The following is a 14,305-nucleotide window of genomic DNA, read 5'->3' as shown; positions in this document are numbered from 1 at the left end:
ATTTAATTTTTTAATGATTATTATTTATTTATTTTCATTATTAATCATTTATTTATTTTCTTTCTCATTTTGCCAATATCTCAGGCACCTTTTGAGCTGGGAAGCTAATATTTGGACATGAGTGACCAAGTGATGTGGCTATCAAGGATATTTTTGATTTATTGATTAATCATTTCATCTATTAATTATTTATTGATTAATCGATTAATTATTTATTGAGTAATCAATTAATTATTTAATTTTTTATAAATGACTTATTTAATTAAATTTCTAAAAGATACATCTTCGGATGAAGCACTAGTGGTTTAGTTATGCGATTAGCCAATTGATTATGAAAATATTTTGTGATAATCTTTTATTGATTTTAATTATACAATTAATCAATCAATTAGTGTACACCTCTCCCTCCCAATGCAGCCTCAATGAGCTGCACTGCGGTATTGCCGGGCGCCTGAGGCGCCCCGGCAATGCTGCGCTGCAGCATATTTTATTATTTGGCATGGGGCGGTGTACTTTGAATGTATGTATACTTGTTGTACACCGCTCCTTTCCTATGCCATCTCCAGGCATTGCAAATCGTCATTGCCGGGCACCAAAGGGGGCTCGGCAGTGACGCACGCTGAAAGAGAGTACTCAGTTTTCACTCTGGTTTCTTGTTTTCTTGTTTTCTTTCTTGCTTTCTTGCTTTCTTGCTTTCTTGTTTGTTTGTCCGGACGATATCTCAACCATCCTTTGAGCTAGGAAGCTGAAATTTTCGGCACAATAGTGAGCAAGTCCTTTGTCAAAAACTGTCTTTTTTTTTTTTGATTAATCAATCAATTGAGGAGTTATTTAATTATTAGCGATTAATTAAGTACTTATTTAATTAATCAAATTTCGTTTCTCTTCTGACCATTAACTCAGGCACCTTTTGAGTTAGGAAGCTGACATTTAGACATGCCAATGACCAGGTGATTTGGCTGCAAAGGATATTTTTGATTTATAAATTAATCAATTAATCGATTAATTATTTAATTATTCAATTAATGACAAGAATTTTTTTTTTTTTTAAGTTACAGATTCTGATGAAATAGTGGTAGTTTATGTGTTCTCTGACCAAATTGATTAATAATTTAATTTTTTTATGATTATTATTTATTTATTTTCATTATTAATCATTTATTTATTTTCTTTCTCATTTGGCCAATATCTCAGGCACCTTTTGAGCTGGGAAGCTAATATTTGGACATGAGTGACCAAGTGATGTGGCTATCAAGGATATTTTTGATTTATTGATTAATCATTTCATCTATTAATTATTTATTGATTAATTGATTAATTATTTATTGAGTAATCAAATAATTATTTAATTTTTTATAAATGACTTATTTAATTAAATTTCTAAAAGATACATCTTCGGATGAAGCACTAGTGGTTTAGTTATGCGATTGGCCAATTGATTATGAAAATATTTTGTGATAATCTTTTATTGATTTTAATTATACAATTAATCAATCAATTAGTGTACACCTCTCCCTCCCAATGCAGCCTCAATGAGCTGCACTGCGGTATTGCCGGGCACCGGAGGCACCCCGGCAATGCCGCGCTGCAGCATATTTAATTATTTGGCATGGGGCGGTGTACTTTGAATGTATTTGTACTTGTTTACTTTTTTGTTCGTATTGGGTATGCGATTCTGCCTGCAAAGTTTGGCCTCAATCTTTCAGTTGTTTTGGAGAAAATTTGATTTCAGTGGTTTTTCAGGATTTTCGCAACAATATGGCGTCCAAACCACGTGACCTACAACGTCATTATAATTTCATTTCTGCATCAATTTATACCGAGAAAAGGTGCTTAAGAAATTTCATCCTGATCGGATAAAGTTTTTTACTTGTCGAATTATGACGTCATAACGGCGGCACCTCTGACGTTGTCATTCACAAATGTTATTCCGCATGGAGAGTTCTTTGCAATGAGACCTGTCTCAATTATTTATGTGCAGCGCTTTATGAGATAGAGGTGCAAAGGTTTTTAGTTTTTCCAAGATGACACCTGCACCACGTGACCTGTGATCTCATAATCACTAAAATATTCTACAGGAGGAGGCCCTCATATGGCGAAAATTTCATGTCAATCGGACCAACGGTTGCCGAGAAAATGAATTTTTAAAATGCAGACATGCACGTACGTACCCGAATGCTAAACCCTGCCTTTCGCTTCGTGAGCGCAGGGTAACAAGGACGTGAAGGAGAGGAGTACAAGGATGATGAGGAACAACGAAGACTGGAAAAAGCTGGCAAACAAAATAGTGGAGATGAGATTGACACCATTTGGGGAAAGACCACAACTATATGAGAAAACAACCGATGGACAAAAATGCTGTTTGGACGACACCCAAATACACGACAAGGAATGTGGAGTAATCCACCAACCCATCTGCAAAAATCTCAATATTCCAGTTCCAGAAAACTCATGCTATCGTTATCCAAAAGCAATCATGGAAAACAATGAAGTAATCCCTGGCTCAGGTACAACCTCATTATCCCATTGAGCATAGAAAACAAAGGATTGTGACCGGATATCACATGTGGGTTCAAAAAAAGAAGGCAAAACCCTGTCTCCTGCAATGCGTCAGAATGGCTAATTATAGGACCCGCATCCGGATCTTCACCAAAATCTAACCAACATGTCCTCGTCACACACACACAACCTGTCCACCCACCAAGTTTTGTCAAAATCCATCCATAATATTTTGAGATATTCTGCTCACACATAAACAAACAGTGGTGAAAACATAACCTCCATCCACCTTTGGTGGCAGGGGTAAAAATGAATAAATAAATCACAGAACATAAAGGTTACTGCTTGACATGCTATGTTGTTTTAAAAAATATGTCACGTACCAGACTTGGGTGTTAATCCATCATCCTGAAAATGGAGACAGCAGAAATCACTGAGCCCAATTCCACAGAAACCAGAAACGTTGTCCCAGTGCACATTTTGGGATCCGAAAATCTTATCACAGAAACTGGAAAGTTCCCGAATAACATTCTCCAAAATTTAGCCAATCACAGCCGTTATCTAATCAGGTTGAGATAATGACGTGAGGGATAGATATCTGCAATAGGAAAGCTAAATGTTCAATGGTTTTTTGAAATATCATGTGCACAAAGGTACACGGACAGATGATCGGTCGGTCGGAGCGACAGTAATATAGTAACAAAATTATTTTAGCACATATAGTAAAAACAAAAAAGGCGTCGGTTGATGGTAAGGAAGGTTTGGCGGCAGGAAGGGCACCCGGCCGTAAAACATTGCTTCAAAAAGGTGACCGAAAAACAACAACAACCACGGTGCCCAAAAAAGGCCAACCCCCGCTTGCGGGGAAAAATGGCCTCTAAAGGTGTTTTTTTTTTTTTTTTGTATTAGCGATAATTATTTTGATACTATATTACCTTGTTACTACATTATTTTGTTGCAACACATTACTGTATTATTTTGTTACTATATTATTTTGTTACTACATATTGCGATATTATTTTGTTACAATGTTATTTTGTTCCGACATATTACTTATTTTGTTATGGTATTACATACCTGTCTGAAATTTGGTTTAAAAAAATCCCATTAACAATTCACAAGTTATTGCAGCAGACACACGGACGGACAACCGAAGAACATGATACCTGCATATCAGAACATAACAAGGTACTGGAACTTTTATTCATTTTCACAAAATGTGGAGAGTTGTTGTTGTTGTTGTTCTCCTCCTCTTCCCTTTATAAGGAGGACAAACGATACCAAGCTTCTGCCCAGCCTTGACCGTGATACTCCTCCAATCCCCTCCGTCCTCAGCCAACTCTCTCCACCCTCCAACCACACCCACTTTACTGATATCTTTCTTCACACAATCCTCCCACCTCAACACAGTCTACCTCTCTTCCACCTAGCATATTTGCTCAACCTATCTGCTTTCTTTGCCATTCTTTCTTCCCCCATCCGCACCAAATGTCAAGCCCATTTCAGCCGACATTTCACCAATGTCCCGGTCAAACTCATCTGCACACCAATCTCCTCCCTCAGTTCATCCATTCTCCTTCTATCCACCCTCTTCACTCCCACAATCCTCTTGACTCAGTTGTTCTTGCAAACCTGCAGTCTGTCAGTGTATCTCTGTCAGTGCCACTGTCTCCAGACCCTAAAGGTAGGCCGGTGTTACACATCACATCAGAACCTGCCCTTTCATGTCATTAAAATCTGTCCGCCATTACACACTGCACCCTCCTCCACACTTTTGAACCCACCAAAATCCTCCTCCGCATCACTGCCTCTGTTTTACTCAAACCTATTTCCTTATCTGATCTCCTTCCCCTCCAACCTGATATTCATTTCTTTTCTCTTCTGCCCAACCCACCTCACCTCGGTCTTCTCCATGCTTATTTTCAGCCGATGTTTCTCAAATGCCTCTTTTCACTCGCCAAGTACTCCTGCATCTCCTGCCCACACTCCACCACAACAGTCAGATCATTCTCACACAATATCCTCAGAATATCTTTCATGTATACCTTTCATATCTCATGTGTCCCCCAATGCTGATTGCATATACAAGGTAACATGAAAAAAATGTTTAAAAATATGCCCCGAATTACATTTTTTGCTATTCTACTATATGGTACTGTATTCCATTTTTGCTAATGTACCAAGAGGGTGGGGTCAAAATGATACTGCTAATACACCTTATTGCCATGTGATCATAACAACCAAGTAGACGAATTTTTACACAATCGTTCAGGAGAAGACAGCATGACGGACAGACATATGGAGGTACAGAGCCGATTACAATATGACTACGATGAAGCGTCTTCATATTTTTCAGAAAGCGTGGGAAAACAAGGATAAACCTTCCATGGCTTAAGAGAGGTAACAAACCACTTCCTGCATGCAGATAACTTAAATGTACCGTTAGACATGGAACACCGAGGTATTTAATGCAATTCCCCCCCACCCCCAGAAAAAATAATAGGGGCAAATAGACCCCAATTTAAAAAAAAAGTGAACATCACGGGTGATGAAGGTTGTGGTCAAGTTTTTCAAAATCGTCAATGCAGTTTCAGATAAGACAGCAAATAACCATTTTAGGATATCAGGCCCGCTCACCAGCCCCCACCCACCCTCCCTCCCTCCTCCTTGAACTCCAAATTTTTAATGCCGTGTATAAAATTGAGTTCCAACACACAAAATATAATTTTATCCAAGTTTGGTCACAATCCCATTAGCAGTTTCGGAGAAGAAGCTGCAAGTGTTTATGGACAGACTGAAGACGTGCCATCCCATAAGCTCCCCGGAAATATGTTCCAGGTGAGCTAAAATTTACCTTGTAATCTACATCAAAAATCCATTAATATTAGACAATACAAAACTGCACTAAAAGAGATTACACAGGTTAAAATAATACAAAAAAAACAATGGTAGAAGATCAAGATATTTGTTGACGTGTGATGTTGTATTAAAAAGTCACATACCAGATATGGCTCTTAATCCATCATCCTGAGAGCGGAGGCTGCAGACATCACTGAACCCGATTCCAGAGAAACCACGAACATTTTCCAACTGCACATTTTGGGATCTGAAAATCTTTTCACAGAAACGGGAAAGTTCCCGAATAACATTCTCCAAGTTGACGAAAATACTTCCCAACAGAGAAGATCCTGCAATCTGGACATCTTGTGGCTTCGAAAAAGAATTCATAAATTTACAGAAGTCAGCATACATTGCAAATTGTAATTTCTCTTTGGAGAGAGAAAGGAGCTCGATTCGCAATGGATCCGACTCAGTACAAGCTCGAATAACCTTCTGATTCTCAATTCCAAGCTTATCGATCACTGCTTGGGCTGTTTCTGCTCTCAGGCCTTGGGACATGAGCCATTCCAAGAAGCTCTCCATTGCACCGATGACCTGCCAAGGATACAATGCTTATGTTAATCACAGAAAAGTTATACATGTTATTTTCTTTACTGGAATGTTTTTGAGTTATTTCCATTGACAATCCAATCAATTATTATCCAATAAATGCGGGGTTTGCATCCAGTTTGTTCACCCGCTGTGTCCCATTTTGAAAGATTTATTATCAATCAGCATCTAATGAATGTGAGTGTTTATAAACAGAGACGAAAACAAACCCAGAGTAAACTAGAGGAGACCATTCGGCCCATTATGCTGCGCCACGTCAACACCAGCCAAATTTCATCCACCAAAACGATGCAATTTCATTTGGGGAATGAGGAGAGAAATGTGGATGAGACAATGTGGCACAACCATAGATATCCCAAGCGAGTCAAATACAAATGAGGAAACAAAATTATTTTCATTGTTTAAATAACAAAAAGAGAAAAAGCAATCTTTTGTGTTATTTTTTCAGAGGTGGGTGTGGGGGGGGGGGGGATAGATTTGGGTGATGGCGGTTCTTAGATGACAAACACACAACATCAACAATAACCGCTTGTCAAGACCCCCCACAGGCACGACACCACTTCACTTCACTTCACTCATATGCACACAATCTCCCAATCCATGCGCAAGTCACAAACGTCTTGCCAATATCCCGACACTCTTCTATCTCTAATGCTTCCAGGTACCTATCTAATCCTAATTTAAACTTATATATCGATTCTCTTGCCACCGCCTTTCTCGGAAACCATCTTATGCATTAACTACTCTCTGAGTGAAAGACCCTTACCTTACTACCGTATTAACTCTTCTTTTCTTTACTCGGCTATGGTCCCTGATCCTGTCACTGTCTCTGCTGTATTTAGTTGAGTCTAGCTAGGCCCGGAATCAATCAAGTAGGCCTGCACTGAAGCCTCTCAATCGTAGCTATGTCTTTCCGACTTGTGGTGACCAAAAATGGAAACAATATTCTGGATGAGGCCTCACTAAGTGCTCAAGTACATAATTCAATTTTATTAAAATAATGATATTAAAGATCGTTTTTAAAAATCCAGAAGTGTAGCGCTACTGAAGCAGTCTCATCCATTACCAGTATGGCCTTGCACAATGCAACAAGCCGATGTTGAGTTGCAGTTTCGAAGATGTACACTTTATTGATCAACACAGAACAAAGTGTCATTCGGCTTTGTACGACATATCCATATTAGCAGAGTCTTCTTCACCACAATCAAATCCAAATTTAAATTTATCTATTGGTTATGTTGTCATTGACATCTTTTTTTTTTTGTATACAAGATCGAAGCTTGATCGTCAGCACTGAGTGGCCTGCTGACGAGGAGGGGAGTGTCGTTGAAGCTGAAGGGAAAGGTGTATGCTGCACGTGTGAGAAGTGTCATGATTTATGGGAGCGAGACATGGGTAATGAACGTAGAGCAGCAAAAAAGGCTGCAAAGGGTGGAAATGCGAATGGTTCGGTGGATGTGCAGAGTATCATTGAGAAAGAGAGGAAGACAAATGACGAATTGCGAAAGATGATGGGAATAGAGCCTGTGATTGATGCTGTGAAGAGAAACAGGTTGAGATGGTTTGGTCATGTATTGAGGCAGGATGAAAGTGACTGGTTGAGAAGAGTGATGGAAATAAATGTAGAAGGAAGTCGAGGACGGGGAAGACCGAGAAAGACTTGGCTAAAGGTGGTGGAAGAAGAAATGCGGGCAAGGGGGTTCACAAGGGAAGATGCTGAAAATAGGGCAAAATGGAGAAGATTGTCATGGGGACCACAAGGCTAACCCCCTCTCCAGCAAGGAAATAACCTTAAAATGCCTATTGTTGTTGTTGTTGGTCCCTGGTCCTGTCACTGTCTCTGCTGCAGAATTATTCTGCACTTATTTTGTCTGTACCCTTCATTATCTTAAACATCTATCATATCCCATCATAACCGCCTCCTTATAAAGCTGTCCCCTTCAGGCGCTCCTCGTAGTTGAGTCTAGCTCGGCCTGGAATCAACCTAGAATAGCCCTGTGCTGAACCCACTCCAAAGCAGCTATTTCTTTCCAGACTTGTGGTGACCAAAACCGCAACAATATTCCATATGAGGCCGCACTAAGTGTCCAAATGCATACTTCAATTTTCATAAAATAATGACATAAAAGATCGTGAAAAAAATCCAGAAATTTAGCGCCACTGAAGCAGTCTCATCCATCACCAGTCTGGCCTTGTGCGCTTTAACATGCCGACGTTGAGTCACAGTTTAGAAGATGGACATTGGACATTCTATTGATAAGCACAGAACACAGCGTCAATCGGCCTCATACTGCATCGAGTCTTCTTCACCACAATCCTGTCCCTCTTACGTGCCAGGCCTTCTCATGCTAAATATCAATATACTAGCAGAAGTACCCGGCATTGCCGGGCAGGGAGGGGAGGGAAGGGGGGAGGGGAGGGGAGGGGAGGGGGGAGGGGCGAGGGGGAGGGGAGGGGCGAGGGGGAGGGTGAGGGGGGAGCGGGGGAGGGGGAGGGAGGGGGGGAGCGGGGGAGGGGGAGGAAGGGAGGAAGGGAGGAGGAGGGGGGAGAGGGAGGGGGTAGGGGGGAGGGGGGAGGGGGAGGAGGAGGGGAGGCATTGCCGGGCCTAGCAGAAGTACCCGGCATTGCCGGGCGGGGGAGGGGAGGGGAACGGGGGGGGGGGGGAGCGAGCCCCTTGGCAAAGCGAGCGATTTTTTTTCATAGCGTCATAGCGTCATAGCATTCATATCGTTCATAGCATCATATCGTTCATAGCATCATAGCGATTTTTTTTCATAGCGTCATAGCATCATAGCATTCATAGCGTTCATAGCGTCATATCGTTCATAGCATCATAGCGATTTTTTTTTTCATAGCGTCATAGCATTCATAGCGTTAATAGCGTCATATCATTCATAGCATCATAGCAATTTTTTTTCATAGCGTCATAGATTCATAGCGTTCATATCGTTCATAGCATCATATCGTTCATAGCGTCATAGCGATTTTTTTCCATAGCGCCATAGCGTCATAGCGTTCATATCGTTCATAGCGTCATATCGTTCATAGCATCATAGCGTCATATCGTTCATAGCACCATAGCGTCATAGCGATTTTTTTTTTTCATAGCGTCACATCATTCATAGCGTCATAGCGATTTTTTTTTTCATAGCGTCACAGCGTCATAGCGTTCGTAGCATTCATAGCGTCATAGCGTCATAGCGTCATCACGTGATCGCTCTGAGCGAATCAGTGCCCACCTGCTCTGATTCCGTGCGCTGAAATGCGCTGAGGTAAATATGAATAAAAAATATGGATCGTCAAATATTTTGAGGTCGGCCATGTTCGTCCCAGGCTCAATGGCATGTCTATGCCAAATATCAAGCACGTAAGCCTCTCCGTTTAGGAGTCTACCGGTAACATTACACACACACACACACACACACACACACACACACACACACACACACACACACACACACACACACACACACACACACACACACACAAACTGTGTTTTATATATATAGATACTGTTGCGAATTTGGGTAGTGATATATGTAGAGCAGAGTAGATCTGAGTAGGTAGCATGCTTCGACTGTCACGATAGGGAATCTACCTGTAATAAGTTCTGTGTGTTTAGGCGTTTTGTCGGTCAAGGTATACAACTGTGAATCTACCAGGAGATTCGTGTGTTAGGTAGTGTAGGGGTTAATGAGTAGAGCCCTTGTGTGTCTCAGCTGGTAACCAAAACTTTGTCCCTTATAGCAATACAGACCACGTAGACACTAGTTAGGACCTTCAGTACAACATTAATGACGCCCTTCCCCCCAGACATGACTCAGGAAGAAATCGGGCTCGAACGCCACCGATAATCGCCACCACAATTTGCACCTCCGAGAGGCCTACCCGCCTCGCATAGCACGTGCTGAGACCAAGGAAGAGAGGATGGGAGTGAGAGTGTCGCAGTGGGCATGCCCCTGGATGAGCCGGCGAGGCAGTGGAGGCTATGATTGGCAGAGCAGTGTGCCAATGCTGACGTCACCGGCCAGAGATATTATCAGCGCCGGACGCCTTGGCTGGCAGTTCAGTTCAGAGTTGGATCGAGAGTTCATGTGCACCAGAGTGAGGAGTGAGATCTGAGTTGAGAGTTCGTGTGCACAGTGGCCATTGCGCAGTTGAGAAGATCTGACCCAGAGCAGTTCGATTCCTGGCACTTCACAGTTCAGTAGTTGATCCCAAGCAGTTGGATTCCTGGCAGCGCAGTTCATGGACCCCGACCCGAGTTGGGCTGAGGTGTAGCCTGAGTGGAGCTTGCTGTCCTGCTGTGGGACCTCGTGGTGCTTTGGAGCTTGGTGCACGGACCTCGGGTGCAGCGGCGAGGGCATTTGCTCTGGCGGGGCGTGCGAGGCGGACAGAGGATTCTTTGAGGCCGGGAATTGAAGACGACAAGACAGCTAAGACCGAGCTCCGCGTACCCAATTACATAACGGACGTTTTTATTTTCGTATTCATCTCCCTCGTCTCGTGTTTGAAATCTGTTGTGTGTGGGATCCCAATTTAGCTACCTTATTTTATTATCGGCGCACATTTTCCTGTCCTGCCTTTTTCATTTGAATAAACCCTTGTATTATTTTGCATCCCGCATTCAAACCTGTGCCGCCTGAGTTAATTTCCTCTCACAGGACCGGAGCTACGCCGGCGTGCTGCAGTTAAGTGCTTTCACTGCAGCCTCCATTTCCCTTCTTCCTCCCGTGCAGCCATAGCCGAATCCGTGTTTGGGTAGTTGCCTCCAATAAGACCGTTTAGGCTATCCACAACTCTGATATTAATCGGAGTTGCATGACAATACCGTGGTTCTTGAAAGTACGAGTATTGTGAAGGCGATTTCTGTTAAACAATATTCAAGTATTTAATTCAATTTAAATGAACATTTGAAAGTGCAAAGTTAAAAAAAGTTCCAGGTTTTACCACCATTTTATCCAGCGGCTATTGCACCACCTTATCATTCTAACATGTTACAAGAAGGGGCATTTGTGGGAAAAATGCCAGGGGCAAAGAAAAGGCTCCTTTATATGGTACGTGCCATGTGGCAAACTATAGAAAAGAAGGGACATTCCTTATCTAAGTATAAAATGCCAAATAAGGCCGAAAAAAATATATTGGTCTCTGGTCAGACCAAAGTTCCAGAATTGATGTGGCGATGCGTTTTTTTCTTTTTTTTTCTTTTTTTGAAAAGCATGGATTGCACATATAAAGGTGTTGTTTTTTGTGTCCTCATGCCATGCGGTCCTCCTCATCTGCCATGGCGCTGTCCAGAGAGAAATTAAAGACAGCCAACGGGACAGGTCGGCCTTTTTGTAAATAATGAACACAAGCTTAATAAGTTATTTTAAAATGTATTTATTCTGAAAATCATTAAGTTCTTCAAGCATATTATAGACTGCCATTTCGTTCTCATGATCGCCTCGCCGTACCGTCAAACATTCCAATGCGTCGTTCACGTCAACACTGCGTAAGCGCAAGTGGTCTAACAGGCCGATGGTCTTCCAGGATCTCTTCTCCCAGTCCACCAGATTATCGAGCAAATAAAATAAATTTACTTCATGCAGCTGTATGAATCATTGCCATTTTTCCCAAGAATATCCCTTCTTTTCTATCATGTGCCACATGGCACACACCAAAAAAGGAGCATTTTATTTAGTTTGCCACGTGGCACATACCAAAAAAGGAGCCTTTTCTATAGATTGCCACATTGCGCATACCATATAAAGGGGCTTTTTCTGTAGTTTGCCACATTGAGCATACCATATAAAGGGGCCTTTTCTATAGTTTGCCACATGGCGCATACCATATAAAAGGGCCTTTTCTCAAGTGTGCCACATGGCGCATAACATATAAGGGGGCCTTTTCTATAGCTTGCCACATACCATATAAAGGGGCCTTTTCTGTAGTTTGCCATGTCACACATACCATATAAAGGGGCCTTTTCTATAGTTTGCCAGATGGGACACACATACCATATAAAGGGGCGTTTTCTGTAGTTTGCCACATAACATACAAAGGGGCCTTTTCAATAGTTTGCACATACCATATAAAGGGGCCTCTTCTATCATTTGCCACGTGGCACACACCATAAAAAGGGCCTTTTCTATAGTTCGCCACATGGCACATACCATATAAAGGGGCCTTTCTATAGTTTGCCACACGGCCGTACCATACAAAGGGGCCTCTTCTATAGTTTGCCATGTCTATATAAATAAAGGAGGAGTGTGTGTGTGTGTGTGTGTGTGTGTGTGTGTGTGTGTGTGTGTGTGTGTGTCTGTCTGTCCGCTTATAACCCAAGAACTACACATCGGAGAAACGTTTTAGACACAGATTCGGAATCAGCATAAAATCCTGGTGGTTATAGGCTACTTTTTATTTTAATATCAATGGTTTAAAAAACTGGGCCAGCTGCAATTCCATGGTGTAGTTTGTGGCGGCGCTATTGCCCCCTTCCGATCCCATGACGCATTGCGGTTCTGATTCGCGATAAGGTCTGTGCGCTAATACCGACACTTTTCCACCTTTTCCATACCTTTTAATCAGATTTAACTTATTGTCCATCGTAACCACATTACGCTTGGAAACACTAGCATTATCCTTCTTCGGACCCATGGCTAGACACAGTAAAGGAATACTGTACGTCACCTCTGTTTTGAATGAGAATCAGCAGTTGCGCGTACTTACAGTATACTGTACGTACATATTTATATATTTTTAATGTGCTTTTTTATTGTATTTTTAATTGTTTTTTTAGCTTATTTTATTGTTAATTTATGTACTATTTCATTTATTTTAAATATATTTTTAAGGAAAACAAATGTTTTCACGTCCGTAGGAGTGACGTAAAGTTGCACATAATGACGTTCGCTGCCCGGTCATGAAAGAAATTATGATTTTCTTGACAAAGTGACATGAAGACCAGGCAGTAAACCTCCCAACTGAGTTTCTCAAGTCGTCAGCCTCAATTCTAAAATCCTTAATTTTCATCCTATTGACTTGAACTTTGAATAGGATTTACATATCGGCTTACTGAATTAAACCACCAACTATTTTTGAGATCGGCGTAAGCCAAAAGGTCAACGTAGGCCAAAGGTCAACCACATTTTTTTTTAGTTTCTAAAATCCTCAATTTTCATCCAATTCACTTGAAATTTGAATGGGATTTACATATCAGCAAACTGAATTCAACCAACAACTATTTTTGAGATCACCATATGCCAAAAGAGCAACACAGGCCAAAAGTCAACAACAATTTCAAATTTCTAAAATCCTCAACTTTCATCTGATTGACTTGAAATGTGAAGAGGATTTGCATATCAGGTCACTGAAATTGAACAACCAATTATTTTTTAGGTTAACATAGGCCAAAAGGTCAACAACTTATTTCAGGAATATTTTAAGACATATTTCTGGCACAGGGGCAATCAATGAAGGTTGTAGGCCTGAACTTCACAGAACAAGTGTTTGCCCATGGCCAGCTGTACGTGGGCTGCTCGAGGGTTGGAAAACCAAGCAATCTTTATGTCTTGGCATCAAGTAAGAAAACCAGAAATGTTGTATACCCAGAGGTTTTGAGAAATTGAACATTGAAAAAACGTCATGTCGGAAATGTACTGTGATATTGCTCTAAAATATACATGTTCTTTTCATCATATATTTGTATTATTCTTATTCAACCCGGGCGAAGCCGGGTACCTCAGCTAGTACCATATAAAGGGGCCTTTTCTATAGTTTTCCACATAGCATGTACCATATAAAGGGGCTTTTCTATAGTTTGCCACATACCATATAAAGGGGCCTTTTCTATAGTTTTCCACAAAGCACGTACCATATAAAGGGGCTTTTCTATAGTTTGCGACATGGCACGTACCATATTAAGGGGCCTTTCTATAGTTTGCCACATGGCACATACCATATACAGGGGCCTTTTCCATAGTTTGCCACATGGCACATACCATATAAAGGGGCCTTTTCTGTGGTTTGCCTCATACCATACAAAGTGGCCTTTTCTATAGTTCGCCACATACCCTATAAAGGGGTCTTTTCTATCGTTCGCCACATACCATATACGATAAAGGGGCTTTCTATAGTTTGCCACATACCAAATAAAGGGGCTTTCGATACATTGCCACATGGCACGTACCATATAAAGAGGCCTTTTCTATAGTTTGCCACATGGCACATACCATATAAAGGGGCCTTTTCTATAGTTTGCCACATGGCACATACCATATGGTATGTGCCATGTGGCACATACACGCAGCTCAATGGAATACTGCTCAGAGCGATCACGTGATGTTCCATCCCGTCACATGTCACAAGTTTTTTC

At 41.4% G+C, this 14,305-nt stretch overlaps 1 protein-coding gene across 1 annotated transcript in view; it reads right to left on the bottom strand.

Annotated features, from left to right (window-relative positions):
• LOC144889605 (uncharacterized) overlaps positions 1-14,305 on the bottom strand; it is a 78,739-nt gene that overhangs the window by 53,746 nt on the left and 10,688 nt on the right. The window contains exon 2 of the mRNA XM_078770502.1: positions 5,502-5,934. Coding sequence (XP_078626628.1) covers positions 5,502-5,922 — 421 coding nt within the window. The 5' untranslated portion in view covers positions 5,923-5,934. The remainder of the gene's footprint in view (positions 1-5,501; positions 5,935-14,305) is intronic.

This window comes from Myxine glutinosa, chromosome 1 (genome assembly GCF_964187855.1).
Source record: "Myxine glutinosa chromosome 1, kmMyxGlut1.1, whole genome shotgun sequence".
In the NCBI taxonomy this organism is placed as follows: Eukaryota; Metazoa; Chordata; class Myxini; order Myxiniformes; family Myxinidae; genus Myxine; species Myxine glutinosa.
Note: the sequence above shows the minus strand (reverse complement) of the source record. Positions and strands in the feature narration are given on the sequence as shown.